At 36.7% G+C, this 21712-nt stretch overlaps 1 protein-coding gene across 1 annotated transcript; it reads right to left on the reverse strand.

Moving 5' to 3' along the window:
- Positions 1-11292: 11292 nt before the first annotated feature.
- Positions 11293-15217, reverse strand: LOC131006818 (uncharacterized). Its single transcript, XM_057933971.1, has 7 exons — positions 14991-15217; positions 14729-14845; positions 13102-13566; positions 12636-12775; positions 12428-12548; positions 12026-12166; positions 11293-11617 (listed from the first exon to the last, which is right to left on the reverse strand). The coding sequence occupies exons 1-7, from the start codon at positions 15057-15059 to the stop codon at positions 11528-11530; spliced, it is 1143 nt and encodes a 380-aa protein (XP_057789954.1). The 5' UTR covers positions 15060-15217; the 3' UTR covers positions 11293-11527.
- Between the last annotated feature and the right edge of the window lie 6495 nt (positions 15218-21712).

A 21712-nucleotide genomic window follows, 5' to 3' on the forward strand; every position in this document is an offset into this window, starting at 1 on the left:
AATAAAAATAAAAATTATTATACACATTTTCAGAAACAAAGTAATGAAGTTGAAAAATCAAATAATGAAAAAAAAAATTCATATATCCAAGCGAACACATTATTTTCGGGTCAACCCTATCAAGTGTCGGACTATTCGATTACGAGCTATTCAGGCTGTAATTTTATTGGATTGAAAATTTTCAGTCATAAGACTCATAACTCTCTCGAATTGTCGGTCCATAAATTTCGGGTTAGATTAACATTCTTATACAATTTGGGGCTGAAATAATATGGACTGATATTTCCTCATTTTAAGCTAGAGAGTGTGTGAAATGGATATCGAATATTTTAGGGTTAATTGCCGGAAAAATCATATACTTTTTCGATTTTTGGTTATTTCCCATGACAAAAAAAGTTTGAACAGAAATCCATGAATTGAGAACAAGACGATCATGGAGGCAAGCGAGAGAACTTCTCAAGTCCTTAGCATGGGAGATGTAGTCCTTCAACTCATCTCTGGCGTTGAGATTACCTTGAAGGATGTGCTGCACGTTCCCACTGTCCGAAAGAATTTAATTTCGGGCATTAAGCTCACTAAAAAAGATTTTGAATTATTTTTCAAATATGATTATGTTGTAATTCGTAAGTGGGGAAAGTTCCTTGGGAAATTCTATGCCTCCGAAGGGCTTTTCAAACTTGGTGTTAGAGCTTGTAAGCCTCCTAAAGCAAGTGCTAATAAGAATGGTTTTACTTCTTCTGCTTACTTGCTTGAGTACTATGGTTTTACTTCTTCTGCTTACTTGCTTGAGTACTCTGATTTATGGCATTGTAGACTTGTTCATGTTAATCTAAATGCTATATAAAGATTAGTAAAAATAAATTTACTAAAAGTTGATGAATTTAACAATAAAAATGTGAAGTTTGTGTTGAAGCCAAAATGGCTAAGTTACCGTTTAAATCGATTGAGAGGAGCACTAAACATCTAGAATTAATTCACACCAATGTATGTGATTTAAAGTTTGTGCAAACTAGAGGTGGTAAAAAGTATTTTATTACCTTTATTGACGATTGCACAAAATATTGCTATCTTTACTTATTGAAAAGAAAATATGAGGCTATTGAAGCTTTTAGAAACTTCAAAAATGAAGCCGAGAATCAACTTGGATGTCAAATTAAGATGGTTCAAAGTGATAGAGGCAAAGAATATGTAGCTCCGTTTGCTTAATTATGCAACGAAAGTGGTATAATCCATCACACGCCGACTCCTTATTCACCACAATCTAACGACGGCTCCTTATTCACCACAATCTAACGGCGTTACTGAATGCAAAAATCGAACACTTAAGGAGATGATGAATGCCTTGTTGATTAGTTCAAGATTACCCCAGAACTAGGGCTGCCACCGGTTTAGGAATCGCTGGTTCTGGGCCCGAACCGGCGGTTCAAGTTCAAAAATTTCATGAACCTGAACCGACCCGCCTAAAATTTGAAGGGCCGGTTTTTGAACCCTGAACCGGCGGTTCCAGGCTGGGCCGAAAACCGGCGGTTCCGGGCCAAAAACCAGCGGTTCCCGGGCTTTTTTCTTTTTTTTTTTAAATTTTTTTGTATTCTTTTTTATGAAATTAAATGATTTGTGATGAAATTTCAAAATTTTTATTCAACTTAAAATTTAAAATATAAACATGTGTTGAAATTGAAAATATAAACATGCAATATTTTTTATGTCACATATTTAAATTAAATGACTTGTGTTGAAAATTTATAAACATGACAATTAATACTCCCTCCGTCCCTGAAATGGCTTCCTCTTTGGGGACGACACGGGTTTTAATAAAAAGTTGTAAAGTGTATTGATAGTGGAGAAAAAGTGATATAATTATTATTGGAAGTTGTGAAAAGTGTTATAATTAGTATTGAGAGTGGTGAAAAGTGAAAAGTAAGAATAAATAAAGTATTATTAGTGGTGGGGTAGGTTTCCAAAAATGGAAAGAAAGAAAGAGGAAGTTATTTGGGGGACGTCCCAAAATGGAAAAAGAGGAAGTTATTTTAGGGACGGAGGGAGTATATTTTTTAAATAATTTTTTTTATGTCATCTTAATTCTTAAGTAATACTTGTGTCATCTTAATTAATATCATGTCATTTTTTTAAATTTATAACAAGTTATAAGCTTATAAAGTTGTCAATCAAAATATTTTTTTAAATTAAATGACTTGTGTTGAAAATTGAAATACAATAAAATAAAAATAATTCTAACACATTGACAATCAAAATAATGCATAAAAATTGATATCTTTATTGAATTTATTCTATGTACAAAAAAAATATTACAAGGATACAAATTACAATCTTCAAAATTGAATAAGTAAACTAACTAATACTAACTAAATAACTAATTCATTATAATAATTCCGAAAGAGAGTTGTCTAAAAGGGGAAAAAAATAATACTCTCTCCGTCTCCAAAATAAGTTCCTCTTTGGGGACGGCACTAGTTTTAAGGAAAAATGATAAAGTGTATTGATAGTGGAGAAAAATATGTTATAATTAGTATTGGAAGTGATGAAAAGGTGAAAAGGTGTTATAATTAGTATTGGGAGTGGTGAAAAAGTGAAAAGTAAGAATAAATAAAGTATTATTAGTGATGGGGTAGTTGTCCAAAAATAGAAAGAAAGAAAGAGGAACTTATTTGGGGGACGTCCCAAAAAGGAAAAAGATGAACTTATTTCAGGGACGGAGGGAGTAATAATTAAGGGCTTGAGCTCAATTTTAATATAAATATTAAAATTGAGTGGCCTACGCGCCCGAACCGGCGGTTCAGGGTCGAACCGCCGGTTCAGGGTCGACAAATGCTTGAACCTAAATCGGCCCTTAACTACCGGCGGTTCGGCCCTGAACCGGCCCGGTGGTCAATGGTCCGGGCTGAAACCGTTGACCACCGGGCCGGTTCAGGGTCGAACCGCCGATTTCGGTTGGCCCTTGGCAGCCCTACCAAGAACATGTGGGGGGGAGCTATCTTAACGACTAACTATATCTTGAACAAAATTTCACTCAAAGGGAAAGACATAACTCCCTATGAGCTATGAAAATGAAGAAAACTTTTGTATAAATACCTCAAAGTGTGGGGGTGTTTAGCTAAGGTAGAAGTGTCGTTACCAAAGCAAGTTACAATTGGATCGAAAACGGTGGATTGTATCTTCATTTGTTATGCACTTAATAGCAGTGCCTATCGTTTCCTAGTGCATAAATCGGAGATACCCGATATACATGTAGGGACTATACGATGGCACGAGTTCTAATCTGGTACCACCAAATAGGAAAAGACCAAGGTCTAAGCCTGTGGATGTGGAACTGAGACGAGGAGGTTGAAATAGAAAGGCTAAGGTCTATGGACCGGATTATGTTGTCTTAATGCTAGATGGCGAACCAGTGACGATCAAAGAAGCTTTGTCAGGCTCTGATGCAGCTCTTTGGAAAGAAGCCATTGACATTGAGATTGATTCCATTATGCAGAATCATACTTGGGTGGTAGTAGACCTACCACCTGGTTGTAAAGCTTTAGGATGCAAATGGATCCTAAAGAAGAAGTACAAATCTGATGGTACTATTGATAAGTACAAAGCCTGACTTGTCGTTCAAGGGTTTAGGCCAAAAAAATGGTATGATTTCTTTGATACCTACTCGCCTGTGACGAGGTTGACATCTATAAGGATGTTTTCTCGTTATTGCTGCCTTGCACAATCTTGAGATTCATCAAATGGATGTAAAAAACTGCTTTTTTATACGGCGAGTTGGAAGATGAAATATATATGAAGTAACCTGAAAGGTTTGTAGTACATGGGCAAGAGCGCAAAGTCTGCAAACTCCAACGGTCTTTGTATGGATTGAAGCAAGCATCACTTCAATGGCACTTGAAATTTGACGGAGTAATGTTGTCAAATGGATTTAGAATCAATGAGTGTGACAAGTGTGTCTACATTAAGAATTTAAATAATGGCTATGTTATTGTTTGTCTTTATGTAGATGATATGCTCATAATGAAAAACAATTCCCGTGTGATTCAAGAAATGAAAAGTATGCTAACTAGGAACTTTAGAATGAAAGATATGGTCTTAGCTGATGTTATTTTTGGAATTAAGATTCTAAGAAAACCTAATGGAATTGCCATGACACAATCTCACTATGCTGAGAAAGTGTTTAAAAAAATTCAACGCTTTTGACAAGCCAACAGCTAAGACACCATGGGAACCTAGTGTACACTTGAGTGTACATAAGGGAGAACCTATTGATGCAACAGAATATGCTAAGATTATTGGGAGCTTGATGCATTTGACAAATTGCACTCATCCTGATATAGCATGTTTAGTCAACAAGTTAAATAGTTTTATAGCTAACCCTAGTAATGAACATTGGAAAGCTCTTGAAAGATTTTTGAGATATTTAATATATACTCAGACTTTTGCAATTCATTATACTAGGGAGCCCCCTATACTTGAAGGGTACTGTGATGCAAATTGAATATCCGATGCAAAAGACTCATTCTCAACGAGCGATTATGTATTCACAGTGGGGGGTGGTGTTGTGTCTTGGAAATCCAAGAAACAAACGTGTATTGCTAGATCGACCATGGAATTTAAATTTATAGCTTTGGATAAAGCTGGTGAAGAAGCTTAGTGGCTTAGAAATTTCCTTGAGGATACTCCATGTTGGTCGAAACCTGTGTCGTCCGTAATAATTCACTGTGATAGTCATGCAACTAATCGGACGAGAACAAAATAATTTGTATAACGGAAAGTCTAGACATATTCGTCGACGTCATAATACCGTGAGACATCTGATCACGAGTGGAGTTATCTCAATTGACTATATAATGTCAATAGATAATATTGCAGATCATTTGACTAAAAGTATTCATCGAGATCAGATGTATAAGCTATTAGGGAGAATGAGTTTAAAATCCACATCTTAAAGATGATCATAGTGGAAATCCAACCATGATGACTGGAGGAACCCAAGAGCTTGGTTCAATGGGACAACTAAGCTATGAGAATCCGTGTGTTAAAAATTCGAATTCGCTTATTCCTTGTAGAACAGTGAGTGTTCGAAAACCTGAATACCTCTAGGAGGGCAAGTATAGCAGGATATTTAAGGTTAAGAGTCACCTATATAAGGGATGTTTCAAGGCCTGTAATGGACACAAACGTGAAAACAAATAAGGATTGAAGCGATATTGTGTCAATATTGTTGACTCAGTATACACCAAAGAGGACTAGTTCAAGGAACAATATCCACTAGGCCGCCAGTATACTCGATAAGATTGACTATGGTAGGTTCAAAGCCACGAGCTACCTTTCCAAATGCAATGTTGTTTCTTAAGAGGACTGAGCTAAGTGTCTGCATACAGCTTTCTCACTCATGTGTGGAATTGTTGGAAATATGGTTTTGAACAATATCTGGATTTAATTATTTTATTAAATATTTATTATTAAATTAAAATGATTATTGGATGTTAATCTACGTCTCGAGTAGATGAACGTGGTATACTTGAAGTCTCAAAATCGATTCCGGGTGAGTGAGATATTGTATGCCAAAGTTTGGATGTATGTAGGAAAATAACATTTGAAGATGTTATTTGTCCCACATTAGAAAATGAGAGATGTTTCCTCTTGTGTGAAAATGGTTAAGCTCATGGAGCTAATAACTTGTGGGCTTGCATGCTAGTGGGCTTGGATGAAGGCCTTGGCCTCGCGCGTCGCCGTCGACGATCGATCAATTGGACGAACGGACAGACGGACGTCGACGGGCCGTGGCCAAGGACTTGAATCTTGACAATTGGTGCTTTGGGTGGTATTTTGGTCCAAACTATATTCTTTTTGGACAAAATACTTTTGTGCTTTATTTTTTTAGCCCAACTGAATTTTGTTTCAGCCCAACCTCTAGAGCCCATGTGTCAGTAACAACCCAAGCCTTAAATTAGAACAATTTCGAAACTGCAGAGCCTCAATCTGTAACAGTTCTGAATTTTTGAATTCTAAAAATGCTGATTGAATTTTGTAACATCAGAATTCAAATATTTTAAGTGTTTCAATGTGTAACATCCATAACAGCCTCTGGTTGATTAATTCTCTTCAATGAGTTTTAATTTTCCTCATGGTCAGTAGCCTATAAATAGGTCTGCCTAGGACATTGCATGATTACACTGAAATTCTGCATCTTCACTCACTGCATATCAGCTTAGTTCTTGATCCTGTTCAGTTCGTCGGAGCTCGCCGGACTTGTGGTGCTACTTCCGGCGAGACATTGTCGTTCTACATTTGGGGAAGAATCGCCGAAACCGCGAGCACTACTGGGGTGATATTCTTCTTGCGGGAAGAGTTCTACTCGACTCGGCTACTGCATTCGTTTGCTATTTTCCTTTTGTAATTTGTTCTTTATTTCTCCTTGTTATTTCTAATTTGTCTATTTTCTTAGTCCAAAATTTTTTGTAGTTTTTATTTGTTCATTTGAGTTGTAAAAGTTTCTCGATTGTGTTTCTTGGTGTTAACAATAACATGGACTAGCTATTTATTTTCATAAGTTATAACCGTGAGAAGAATCATGTGTGAAGTACGTTTCAAAAGAAAATAAAGTAAATCAATTTTGAATAAAAATGCATGTCATATAAATAGTAATTTAGATTTAAGGTAAATAAGTGCACAAATTCGAACACCATTTATTATAAAAATGCACACTTACATGAGACCGAGTCCATTACAATGCGCAGATCGGGTCACTGGAATGGGGTAGGGCCCGTGAGGGTGCAGGCGGGCCGAGACAGGGTAGGGTGAGGGGAGAGGGATTATAGAAAAAAATAAATGCTTCTACTGAAAATCGAACCCAAGTTCATTGATTGAATTAAAAAAAATTTGCTTTATCCGTGCCACAATGTCTTTATAAATTTTTATTACAAATTTTGTTTATAAAGTCTTATTTGATTATAAAAAAAATCACATTTTCGCATAAAATTTTATTTGCTATTAAGAAAAGTCTTATTACTCTTAAAAAAGTCTTATTACTTTTATAAAAAGTTTTATTTAATTTTGTGAAATATCATATTCACATTTAAATAAAATTTTATATGCTCTTAAAAAAATATCTTATTTGCTCTTGAGAAAAATCTTACTCCCTCAGTCCCACAAATAACTTCCTAGAAGGGAGGAGCACAGGTTTTAAGATGAAATTATTGAGTGTATTGAAAGTGATGAAAAAAATATTATAATTAGTACTGAAAGTGGTGAAAATACACTCCATCCGTCCCATCATAAGTGAGGTAATTCTTTTGAGCACGAGATTTAAGAAGTTGTAGTTTAGTGTATTAAATGTATTTAATTATATGTGTTATTAAATATTTCAAAAATAAGGGATGAGTATTAATTAGGGTGATTAAGAAAAATAAGGGTATAATTAGTTTTATTAATAAAGTCTTAAATTTTCTAATTTTACCAAAAAAGGAAACGGCTCACTTTCGTTGGGACAACCCAAAAAGGAATACGATTCACTTTCGGTGGGATAGATGGAGTATTATAATTAGTATTGAGAGTGGTGTTTCATTTACGATTAAAAATTCTTAAAGTCTTATTTACTATTGAGAAATTTCTTATTTATTTTTAAGAAAAAGACTTATTCACTATTAAAGAAAGTCTTATTTGTTATTAATAAAAGTCTTATTTGATTTTAAAAAATATATTATTTACATTCAAGTAAAAGTCTCATTTACTAATAAAAAGTCTAAAATTCTTAATTCATCCGTCCTACTACAAGTGGCACAAAATTTTTGAGCACGCAAATTAGAGAATATGTGAATTGATTAAAAGTATTATGACTTACACTTTTTTAAGGGTTAAATTTTGTAATTTATGGAAACATGTCATTTATAGTGAGATAACTCAAAATGGAATACATGTCACTTTTAGTAGGACGAATGGAGTATTTGCTATTAAGAAAATTTTTATTTGTACTTAATAGTAAAAGTCTCATTTATGAATAAAAAATCTTAAAGTCCTATTTACTATTAAGAAAAATCTTGTTTGCACTTAAAAAAAGTCTTATTTGATTTTATGAAAAAATATTAATTACATTCAAGAAAAAGTTTTATTTTCAAATAAAAAGTCTTTAATGTCTTTGTTGGTCCCGAGCAAGTGCATATTGGTGTATGAGACGGAGAGAATACACCAGTTGCAATTTTTTTGTTGCTGTGCAAAGTGTGTTCTAAACACGTTCAGTTGATAATGAAATGAGTTAGTTGGAATGACACAGATCTGCTGACCAAAAGGTAGACTGACTGATACCCAAGTAAGCATGTTTTAACTGAGTGTTCAGTTAGCAATCCTACTGACTTCTCATAAGCTGATCAGTTGGACTGATAACTGGTATTTTCAAAATGTGGTGGTTAAGTTGCTCGCTTAACCAAAATCTTTCAAGTCAAAATTTTAGGTTAGTGCAGATTCAGTTTATAATCAGTAACTTGAGTCAGGTGATAGATTTATGCTGAAATTTTGTTTTATCAAGAATGCTAATTATGATATGATGATTGGTAGATTGCAATTTATATCAAATAATATAATGTTGAAAGTAAGTGCATAATATAAATGACACAATAAGTTTTACGTGGTTTGGAGAAACCATACTTTGTCCATGGTTTTGATTTATAGGAGAATTCCACTAACTTAGAATTTCATGTATTAAAGCTGCAGGCTGATCAGTCAATTTTCTTACTATTTCAAAATAAGTTGCAATAAAGTATGGTGTATCTTCGTACTCTACTTTCTAGCACAAATGCATCTTCTACATGGTGAAGAAATTTGAGTATGGAGAAGCATTCCATTGAGGGCGTGAATTGACATACTACAGTTCCTCAGATTCAATATCTTATAGTTGCCAACGGATTGAGTTTTTAAGGATATCCATGTCGCCACATGCTTTGCTGGATGAGAGCTCAACAAATCATGATGCTACCAGGAAAATATGTGGCTCAAAGTTGGACAAAGTTGGCAAAATCTAGTACATTGTATGAGCATATCAAAGGTTTTGTTCAATCTTTACTTCAAGGCGATGAGCATCATCTCATATAGCAAGGGATATAATGGATAAGTATTCTTTAACAAAGGCTTCTAGCAATTTCTTGATGGTAGAATTAGATAAGTTGAAGTCCAAAGTCAAAGATTTTGATATTGGTGGCAATACATGCAAGCGACTAAATGAAAGCAACAGATAAGAGTTTGTATAAAGTGTTCAACATCCGAATCTCGTGCGAGCCAAAGAATGTGGAAAACGATTGATCAAATGAAAAAATAATGTCTCAAAGCAACAAAAGTTGTACTCCCTCCGTCCGCGATATCGTTTCCACATTTGCCATTTCGGTCCGTCCGCGATATCGTTTCCACTTCCATTTATAGAAGTAGGGTCCACAAACTTCCACTCACAACAATTGTGGGACCCAAACTCCACTAACTACATATCCACTACAATCCACCACTTTTCTTAAAACTCGTGCCGTCCACAATGTGGAAACGATATCGCGGACGGAGGGAGTAGTATTTATAGTCTAAGTGATCATGATAAGTGAACATGTCTAAATCTACAACAAATGTGATCTCTTGTAATTCATGTTATACTCTTATGAATATTTTTAACTTTCTATTAGATTTTGACGTGTATTTTTCATTATCAATGATAGGTCACAATCAATTGGTGAAGCATACTACCCAACAATTTTCTTTCAAGCAAACATAATAGAATGATTACGCTAGATTAAGTTGATACATTATTAGTTCAACTGCTACGTAAATTGATTTATTGTTCTATTATACGGGTGTGTTTGCTTTTTATCCCTCTAAATGGAGGAATAACGAAAAATTGTGTCTTTAAATGTTTGTTTTCTTATCCCACATTTTACACAAACACCATTTTTTCTTTCTTATTTTTACTTCAATGAGGGATAATATTATCACACCAAAAATCGAGGGATAATATTATCCCTCATTGAAGTTAAAATAAGGAAGGAAAAATAGTGTTTGTGTAAGATGTGGAATAAGAAAACAAACATTTAAAGACATAATTTTTTGTTATCCCTCCAAAGCAAACACACCCTACATATATGCTTAATTGTTTTAGATTTTGAACATTTAAGTTTCTTCGGAGATTCAAGATGTTGTTCGATGTGACATCTCTACCCATATCTACTTTCAGCGTGGTTGGCATCGGGGTTGTCGCCGCTGTGCTTTTTGATTGCGAATATGGCGTGGGTGTCTATTGTTGGTATGTGAGATTTTGTAGTTGGCAGCACGAAAGTGTGCTTGCTGGTGTTTTTGCTTTTGTTGAACAAACAGTGTGAATATGTATCTATTACTTGTTATTTTTGACACCCTTATGATGACAGTGTTCAAACATAGCAACAATTACTTCTGGAGTGGACTATGGATTTGTGGCCATAGGTTTGGTCTTATAATGTCGGATGGGGTTATTGTTGGAGAATGGTAAAGATACTCATAGGTTTACTCAAATGAATGTTTTTCTTAAAGAAATTTGTGTGGTGTGTGTTAATATACATATAGATATATTTTTTTTAGAATTACAAGAGCTATTATCTAATATATAATCAAATAAGCAACTCGCACGCAGACGAGATCGCTACACCACAGAAAAGTGGAAAAACAACCACACGCAGACGAAACCACTACCCACACAAGAGTGCGAACACTACCCACATAAAAGTGAGAAAATTATTAGATGTCTCAACTTTGCCACTAGAGCAATGCCTCATTAGCACATATAGATATATTTATTAGGTTGTCGTAATGTTACATGTTTTTGCTATTTCCCTAAAAATAGAAGGATTTTTTTATATAATAAGGTGATTCAGAATCTCAGATACTCTAATACTCGACTCGAGTACCAAAAGAGTCATATTTGAATACCCAACTAATAGCACAAGGTTGGAATCAAGTATCATCTTTGCCAAAATTTTAGGATCCGAACCCAACCCGATTTACACCCGTAGGCCGTAGCATTTCTATTAAATTGCATGTCATGTTTAGTCTGGTGATTTGATATTTGAATACCATATTAGAGGATAGTTTTTTACTTATTAAAAACCTTTTACCTAATTGTGCGTGAACAAAAAATGCAGTAGAACACAAAAGTTCACTTTCTTCTTCTTCCCAAATTTTAAGAAGCAAAAACTGCAGAACCCTACATTAATATTTTTTAATATAGAAGAGAAAAACAACAAATTCATGCAATCAATCGCGAGAACCGAGGGTGAGGATTCTCGTGGATTGAGATATTAAATGGAGTGGCCATTCCTATTCATATGATTGGTATGTTTTGAAATTCGAAATCACCATTCATGATGAGGGAATAGTCATTCCTTCCAACTTGTAGACCCTTTAAACTTACATTCATCAAATATTAAGTCTGCCTAATTTAGCAAGTAATTCAGCTGAGTTCCAAATGAAAACAGTAGAAGAAAAACTGTAGATCCAAACCTTTCATAAATTCAAAATATTAATTCTACTGCTCCTTCAATGGGCTGCTGAGTTGCCTCAAGTTATACTTGGCTAATTCCTTGTACTTCTCCACAACTCCAATCAAGCAAACAGTCTGAAAACACAAAACCCCCATCAATACAGAGAGAAAGATCCTCATGTTTGAGTCAGACTGGTGCATTAAAAAAATCAACAAACAACACCATCACTTTCCGATGTAAGTCTTAAAAGACATGCACTTGAGATGTTTGTTTTAATGTGTGGCTGTGTTTATGCATCAAGGAAATTTGAAGTCAGTATCTAGAATTTCAGATAGATGCAAGTCTCATCTTGAAGGCATGCTCATGTATGTAGCAATGGTTGCAGCACACACAGTTACACTGTGGATTTTAAGTTAGTTGTGACAACACGTGCACTGCTAAAATGCCAAAATCTCAGAAGGAATAGTACTTTTCAACTCAGCTGTGGTGGCTCATACGAGAAATTAAGTCAGAATTTTTTCAACAAAGATGAATTTTCTCACCTTGACAATTTGGACCATTATACTTATATCTGGGTTAGCCAGATCGACCTTGTGAACTGATGGAACAGATTTGGCAACTGCATCAATAACTTTTGTACGATTGATGCCAGTGTTTGCACGAGCATCATACAAAACTGAAAACTGAAACAAAATAATCAAACAAGTGTAAGAATCATCTTTGTCCTTTCGTATTAATTATCGCTTTATGGTAAAGATGTTTGCTTCAAACCCATCCGTACTTAATAAAATCAGAAGCACTATCACCAGGAGGAAGGTCAAAAAGTTTATGTGTCTGTATGAAGTTGATTCACAAGGACAGAATGTAACCCTTCTATATCAATATCTGAAGTCCTAGTTAATGTTCACAAAAACAAAACAGTAATTAGAAAGCAACATATTTACCTTACGCGGTTTCTCAGTTTCTATAGGAAAATACTTTTCGATCACAGGCTTGATGGCTCGTCTGATTTCATCATCTGACGTGTAGCATGATACTTCAACTGGAAGCAACCTTAAAAGAAACCTGATAAAAAAATGCAATGCTCTCAGCTGGGTGATGCCAAATGCTGGACATATTTTGAGAAACTAGGAAAGAACATCGGGAGGTAACCTTGAGACGTGTTTCTTGGTTACAGCAAGAGAAGTCATCATGTGATGGACAATATCTTTTGGGCTGGGATCTCCCTCTTTCTTACGCATTTGGATGAAGACAACACCATTACAACCGGTGTCAAGTTTACAAAAACGCCTCTGCTTACACAAAGAGATAAATGTATCACTCATACAACAGTATTAGACATGAAAACATAAACATGTGCAGAAGTGAGTACAGAAAAGCTGATTTTTGGGTTTAAAAGACTTACTGCTGATTTATGTTATTAGAACAAAATAAAGAAGACAAAACAAAAAAACCGAAAAGGAGCACTCATTGACTTCCTTACTCCATTACTAAAATTATTATGCACATTTCAGGAATGAAGATAAGTAAGGAATCAGCTGCATTGAGGTGCAAGTAGAATAAAGATAACATATTTTCTCAAACAAAGAACAAAGATAAAGTATACTCTTGGGCTCACCTTGCTCTTATCTCCCAGTTCTGCCAGCTCAGCTTCAATTAACTTATCAACAGATTTAGTCTCAACCTTTTTGGGCAAGCTTCCACTGTTCGCGGCATCTGCATCGGTGCATTGCCTCTTAGCCTGTGGCCCCAGGGTCTCAGCTTCTTTGGTATCTCGATGCTCAGGTTTCTCTTCCTCTGTAGGTGTTTGATTCTGAGGAGGCACAGCATTCTCAGTTTCAAGTCTTGACTCATCATTTCCATTGTCAGTCGAGGCAACAGCACTTTGGTTTTTGTCCTCCCTTGTCTCTAGATTGTTTTTATCCTTTGCATCATCTTTATTGGAATCTTTATCATCGTCATCGTCATCGTTGTCGCTTCCAGAAGAATCTGATGCGAATTTCGTGATTTTGTTTGAAGGCTTCTTCGGTGGTTCTGCGTGCTCAAACTTTGACTCTGCATCATCCACCAGTTCTTCATAGAACTGTTTAAACAAATATATTAGAACTCTAACTCTGATGTCACTACTGTCATGCTCTAAAAAGGAAAAAAAAAAATCGATAAATAGTGCATCATTCATATCTCTGTCGATGAGAAATGCTTCCTGGTCTCAATCTACCATGGTATAGGCTAAAAAGTTTTACTCCATCCGTCCACCAATTCGTGTCCTAAGGGAAGGGGGCACAGGTTTTATGAAAAAGTGTATTGTTTATTTGTTGAGTGGAGAAGGGAGCACGACTTTTAAGAAAAAATTATTTATTTGTTAAGGAAATAGTTACTAAAAATGGGTAGGGCACGAATTGGTGGACGGACCAAAATGGAAAATTAGGACACGAATTGGTGGACGGAGAGAGTACAAAATAGCACAGCTCGGCGAACAAAAACCTAAACCCACAAACTCAGTAATGTGAAAGGATATAAGCTGGACAACATTGATTACAGAAACTTTGTAGTTCGCAATGTGCAAACATCTTTCTCATTATCCTTAGTTCCAGGTGAAGATAAACCAAAAGGCATTGCAATCTCCAATTTCGGCTTGCAGCTTCACATTGTTGAAATTCACCCAACAGTTCATGTTTTATAATTCTGTTCACAAATTTAAGCCTTCAACCATAAGGCCTTAATTTAAGTGCATTTTGCCAACATGTAATGTGCATAAACAAATACCAGAGTAACATCTGCACAACTAATAACAGTGTCATCAAAAGCAACTCTTGCTCCATTATCAAGCAGTCGGTAGTTTCCAAACTTAAGGGCAATAGGTCTCACAATCATCTTACCAACTCTTGTTTTAAGGGAAGATCGACATACAAACTAATTAGGTATAGTTATGTGCAAATTCATCAATAGAAAATAGGCAGCACCAGTACAGACCAATACCAAAAATATTCTGATAAACTAACCTTGTGATAAACTTAACAGTTCAAGAGATTAGGTGTCCTAAAATTAATAAAATCATGAACAACAAAACCCTAAACCCTCAACTCCAAGAAAAAAACTAAAATCCTAACTCACTCAACTCATAATCCGCAAGGAACAGTAAGTTAATTAACCAAGTACTCATTCAAAGGCACAATTTTCCATCAAAGGTGAAAAAATAAATTAAAAATAGAAATAAGAAATCGATAAAAATATATATAACATACAGATTCAATGACACTGATAGCTTCATTTGCTGCCTGGTGCTCCCTCCCACCATCACACGTTATGAAGAATCCCTCAACTCCCGCACGTAATGGGTAAGCGCCCTTTTTCACTGGCCTCTGCAAAAAAAGCAATCAGTTGAAATTCTTCAGCGTATTGAATACGTGAGAACCGAAACACAACCACAACGTAAAGCTCAATAAGCCAATTATTCGACGTATGTATAAGAAAGGGGGAGAAAGAGAGAGAAGTAGGGGTAATTACATATTGGGGAAGGTAATTCTTTCTCTTCTTGTTGGAGTTGGTTGGATTGGAGTTGTCGTCGGTCGCCATTAAGTTACTGCAGGCGAAGCGTGCCGAGAAATGCGAGGTTTATAGTGCCGCCATTTCTGCTTTCGATTTTGGTTGATTAATGTCACGTCGCTAAAAGCCCAATGGGCCTTTCAGTAAAACTGGTTTTCATTTGTCTACGCTTTTACATTGCTATGTGTTTCCTTTTCATTTTAAATTGGGTTAATAGCAGGAAAATACACGAATTATCACCGGATTTACATGTTGCACACGACCTTTAAAATTAGTCCCAAAATACATCATCTTTTAATTTAGTTGTAAATTACACACGGCGAAAGTTCCGATCACTCTTTAGTTTGATCGGCGACGACGTGAACAATATTTAACATTACATGTCGTACTTTTAATTTAAATTGGGCTAATTACCCGTAAATTTATACCGTTTACACGGAATTGGTTTTTACTCTTATTTTAAATAATCTACCTTTAAATACATAACCTTTCATTTTTGTCTTGTTTTTGCCTGGTGACCAGTTTTTTCTTACGCCGATGTCGAAAATGACACGGTGACAGCCGAAAATTGACACCTAGACATATTATTGACACGTGGAAAAAATATTAAAAAAACAAAAAAAAACCACATCAGCATCTTCTCCAAAATGTTGAACGAGGCGCTCAATCCACCGCCATCTTCCATGACGACCACGGCCGGAATGAGCGTGTCGATGAATATGAGCCGCGGCTGATCGCGACCGTCTGGCGCCGCGGCAGCAACGAAGAGGAACGAGAGGGAGTACGGGATGCCTCCGCCGCTCGAATTGCTTGGGATCTCGCCAAATTAATCGGGGGAAGCAGCTTCGGACGCCATTGATGGAGAATTTGGGATGATTACTGAAGGTTTTGAGACTTGAAGAGAATTAGAGAGAGGAGTTGATGGATTTGGGCGGGATTTGGAAGTGGGGATTTTTATCGAGCAGGTGACGGGCGATGACGGTGCAGCGGAGGATTTATAGCGGCGCCAAGGTTGGGGGGAGGGGCAGTGGGCGCCGTCACCGGCGGCACAGGATGGCAGTTACGGGTGGGGGAATGGGAGATTAGGGTTTGGGAGTGGGGGAGATTAGGGAAGATGATGATGTGGGTTTTTTATTATTATTATTATTTATTATTTATTTTCACATGTCAATAATATGCATAGGTGTCAATTTTCGGCTGCCACCGCATCAATTCCAGCTACCACCGTGTCATTTCCAGCGCCGGTGTAAGAAAAAATCGATCACCGGACAAAAATGAGACAAAAATGATATGTTATGTATTAAGAGGCAGATTTTTAAAAATACAAGTAAAAACCAATTCCATGTAAACGTTATGGATATACAGGCAATTACCCCTTTTTAAATTTTAAGGTTGCCAGAAATTTTATTCAATAAAATTCTACCCTATTCTTATCACAAGTACTTACATGAGACTTGCCTCATATATATATGAGGTCAGATCATAGGTTGATACATGTATGTAGGTCACGGATTGACTCGATTCGCTTTTTTAATCTGCATGAGACATGTTTATAATACTCCATCCGTCCACAATTTAAAGCTCTACTTGCTCTTAAATTTTTGTCCACAAATTAAAGCCCTATTCTACTTTTTGTACTTTTTTACTTTTCTTCTTTTCTTATATTTACTACCCTTTGCCATTAATGGACCCACCTTAAAACACTTTTATTATTTTATATTATATATTTACTACACTTTATCACTAGTGGACCCACTCACAACACCTTTATCACTTCAACTACCCTTATATTTCATCCACATCACATTTTTCAGCTTTCTTAGTCTGTGTGCCCACACTAAAGTGGGGCTTTAAATTGTGGACGGAGGGAGTAATAACTTTGGTAGAAGAATACAAAAATGATGATGTGACACAATGAATAAAATGTTGTGTTTAGTTTCTGAGTTCAAATTCGTTTCCCTTATGATCCCCCAAAATTACATTGCACCTCTCATTGTTTTCTCTCCCATCCCCACCTCCTAACTTGACACAACAGTTTCCCTCTGTGAGTTTACAACGGATTCAAGAAATGAATGATGAAATATCAGTGTTCCTTCCAAAAAGTGGGTCTAAGAAAGAACTTACTCATTTGGATGTGTTGGAGAGTGTCTACAAAACTCAACAATTGGAGAACTTATCTGCAAATAAGGATAAGTGAAAGGATGTAAAGCTATTCTTTATTAGTCTATAAAGAGTAGTTAGTATTATCTCTATAGTGAAGGGGTTGAATTATAGAATATTGGGAGAGAGAGAGAGAGAGAGAGCGGCAACATCATTGTTGTGAGCTTGAAGCTCTCGATTGTATCTGTAATCTCAATATTCCGATAGTGAAAGAATCCAGAGATCCCCTCCGTGGATGTAGGCACATTGCCGAACCACGTAAAAATCTTGCATTCTTCTTCTCCGTCCATTTTCTTTTGTACCAGTTTCTTCGATCTATTATGAGCGCCGATCACTTGCTCAACAAGTGGCGCCGTCTGTGGGAAGACACAGATCGGTGCAGTAGATTCAAGGATGTCGACTGCAAAGATTGCGGCGGATTGAATCACGACAAAGTAGATCAATCGAAGAGACCGATTGGGGAAATCCGATCGGAGAGGCGCAGGGAAGGCAGAAGAATAGTGAGATTCGCAGGGAAGGCGGAAGAAGGTCGATCTAACAGATCAATTATGGGAATCTCACGAGAAGCGAATGCAAATCGCTCTTCTTGAGGATATCGATGGCCGCTTATTCAAATAGTTCGTCGGTTTCGCTCGATGTTGAGAAATCAGCGATGTTGCGGAATCGGAAATGGCGATCAGGGCTGTTCAACAGCGATCAAGGTTGTTCAGCAGCGATCAGGGCTGTTCGACAGCGATCGGGGAAGAGTGGCAAGGCCAAGAAACCCCGGAGGGTTTTCAAGAAGGGCAAGAAAGGAAGGCAGGGAAACATGGGCTCAAATGATGAGGCTCAGGGGTGTTTCTACTGCGGGAAGCTGGGGCACTGGAAGAGGGACTGTATTGCTTCGAAGAAAAGCCAAGATCAGTTAAATGCCACTAAGAGGGTGGAGTCACAAGAGAAAGAGCCATGGGATTCCGCGGAAGCACTGAATGTGCTAGAAGGGGGTCTGCAGTGGGTTTTTGATTATGGAGGTTCGTTCCAGTGAGTTTGATGGACGATTGTTACAAGAACTGAAGTTTCAAAGGTGGGTACTACAGGTTCTTGGTAACAACAGACTTATTCTGAAAGGGATAAGGAAAAAAAAAGTGGCTTGATTATCTTGAGGAAGACAATCACAGGGGAATGTGGTTTGACAAAGATAGATAGATCAGTCTGCACGTTTTGCAGCAAGGTTCTGATTCAGGGGTGAAGAAGAACGAACTGTAAAGGGAGATGGATTTTATTATCTCAAGGAAGAGACAATCACAGGGATGGTGATTTGGTGCAGAGGAGATAATTCAATCTCATAGCACGAAGAAATGATATGGGAGAGCAGAGCTGGGAACTGGGATAGCAGAGCTAGCAGAGCAGAGCTGGGAACTAGTAGAGCAGAGCTGGTGGATCTTGAAGTTGCAGGATCAGGTGGAGATGTTGGACTTGCGATATTGGGTGGAGCTTCTGAGATTTCACGGGAACATCTTGGAGATGGTGAAAATCGTCGGAGGGGCTCGGAGAACTTGAGTCTTCATCAGTTGGCCGGGGCACAGAGTCAGGAGGCGGAATGCTCATGCTCAGAGACACAGTCAGGTTGAGCTGGTTTGCTCGTGGGACTGTTGGGTGAGGAGGAGTATCGGGGCCATAGGACTCGTGCAGGGGTCATGAGAGGACAAGATAAGGATCTAGTAAATTCTCTTGGAGAGAATGGCACCAGAGCTGTTCCTGTGTCTAAGTTTGTTCGCTGCATGGATCTCATCAAGCTGGTGACCAAGGCTTGATGTATTGGTGGTGTTTGAGTGTCCCGTTGAAGGTGCAGGGTTGTTATTGGAGTAACAACGTTGTTGTTGTTTACTGTTGGCAGCGCTGCTCAATGCTGACAGTGCTGTTCTTTAGCATTGTTACTCCAATGGATGTCTGACCAAAGCACTGTCTGCTGCAAAGTTCATGGAATCTGCTGGAGTTTGCAAATTGATGGTTTTACAGACAAGGTGGAGATTGTTGGAGAGTGTCTACAAAACTCAACAATTGGAGAACTTATCTGCAAATAAGGATAAGTGAAAGGATGTAAAGCTATTCTTTATTAGTCTATAAAGAGTAGTTAGTATTATCTCAATAGTGAAGGGGTTGAATTATAAAATATTGGGAGAAAGAGAGAGCGGCAACACCATTGTTGTGAGCTTGAAGCTCTTGATTATATCTGTAATCTCAATATTCCGATAGTGAAAGGAGAGATCCCCTCCGTGGATGTAGGCACATTGCCGAACCACGTAAAAATCTTGCGTTCTTCTTCTTCGTTCATTTTCTTTTGTACTAGTTTCTTCGATCTATTGTGAGCGCCGATCACTTGCTCATCAGGATGTTGTTGATGCGGTTTCTCTGAAGTGTACAAAAGCTATTTTTGTTGAGTTTGATTATGATAAGAGAATATTAGAAAGGTTGCTGAGCAACCTAATGAAGACATTAAGATGGAACTACAGCAGGCTTCGAAACGTAACGACTGTCCACGCTCTCTCAAAATTACTCGAGGTTGTTTTTGTGATGGAAACAAAGAGAACATATCAGGAAATGTGACACATTAATTATCATTTTTATAATTTAGAGGTTATTTTGTTGTCTCATATAATGAAAGTGGGTGCCGCAGAAGTGGAGGTCCGGTGATGATGTGGCAGGATTTCAATGATCTAAGCCTCATCAATTTTTCATTTAACCATATTTTATTCTCTTTCAATTATATCAAAAATGCTATTATGGGCTTTTATTAGGAGTTTAAGATGAAATATTTTGGTCTACATTCTATTTTCACAACCGATTATTACCTCAAAATATTTCATCTGTTTTTTTTTTTTATTCAAATCATTTGTCTTATATGATTATCAGTTGTTAGGGTCATAAATAAAGATAATCTTACCACCATTTTTCTCTCTCTCTTTTATTTTTGTTTTTAGATTTTGAATTCCAAAGTGAATTTGAAATGAATAAGTTGTGATCGTTTAAAATATCAATTTTTTTTTTCTCTCTCATCTATCTAATGTTGAACAACATACCATTTTTTATGTTGTTTCGTTTGCTAATGGAAAAATAAGTAAATGTTCTCGTTTGTGTGGCTCGTCTGCTTTGGTGATCCCCGGGGCCACGGTTGTCTTGTGACCAGAGCAGGGAGGATCTTTGATGCGTTCGGTGGGCATCCTGTGCTGCCCGCTCAGCTTGGTCCCGCCAGTGCAGTTCTCTCTGGCTGCCCTGCGCTGCCCCCTCGGGTTTAGTTGTTGGCACTTTTGTGCTAGCGCTGGGTTTCTTCCAGCTTAGGGGGACGACTCGCCGATGGGTTTTGGTTAGGCCAGAACTTGTGATGATGGCTTTCCTGTCCCCTTGAACTGTGGTTCTGTTTTTTGGTTGTTTGTTAGGTCGCGTTGCGCCTTTGTTCTTGCTGTACTGTTTTCTGTTACACCGGTTTTGTATCAACTTTTCTTTATTTCTTTTCAATAAAATTGTCATTTCAGCGGAAAAATAAGTAAATGTTACTCAATCTGTCCCGCTAAAAGTGACAGATTACTTTATTGCACGTAAATAAGGAGGCTTAGATTAGCATTTTAATTATGTTATGAGTTTTTTTTTTTCGAAGAAAATTATATTGTAAGTTAGATTAAGCATTTCTTATATTCATGGTAAATAAAATCGATGCATATTTATTTTTTATCAGAAAATTGAAAGTTAAGAAATTCTATTTTTACTTAATCAATATAACTTTAATTTTTAATTAGATAAGATAATCCTCAAAAAAAAAAAAAAAAAAAACTGAACGGAAAAGCATATGAACACCAGGCGACTAAGCATGAAAACTGAAATGATTTCAAATTTGTCTCAAATTGACCAAAATTTTGCATCCTTCCAAAAATTAGAAATCACACTTTCAAATTTCAACAAACTAAAATTCCCACAAAACTAACTCTATGAAAATGGAATTTCCATCACATTACATCCACGCTACACGAAAGGATTCAGCAGCCTACAAATCGGGAAAAAAAAGTGGTGAAGAAGAATCTCTCCATCAAGGAGAGGAACATTGTTCAATTTCTTCTTGCAAACTTCAAAAATGGCAAGCCATTGAAAGGCAAAATGAAGGTGGCAATGTTGAAGTTCAGCTACGGCTGTAAACGAACCAAGCCACTCGCGAACTATTCGGAATTCGGCTCAAAAAATGGGGTTACATGATAGCTTACATGATAGCCTACTTTATGAGGGGGGACCACATGGTGTAAAGATGCTGCATTGGGGTTACATGATAGCATTAGTTTTGATTTTTCCATTTTTCATTTAAGTTTAATTTCATAAATTTAAATTACACAATTTACTTCAAATTTAAATTGCATTAATTTTGAAATCCTAAAAATTACATAAAATTTAATAAAATAAAAACAAATCCTACAAATAACTATTCCGGCCCTAGAGGTCCGAAACGTGCCCAAACATGCTCCATCAAATCATATTAGAGCACGGCGTGCAACTGCCTA

The sequence above is a fragment of the Salvia miltiorrhiza genome, chromosome 1, assembly GCF_028751815.1.
Source record: "Salvia miltiorrhiza cultivar Shanhuang (shh) chromosome 1, IMPLAD_Smil_shh, whole genome shotgun sequence".
NCBI lineage: Eukaryota > Viridiplantae > Streptophyta > Magnoliopsida > Lamiales > Lamiaceae > Salvia > Salvia miltiorrhiza.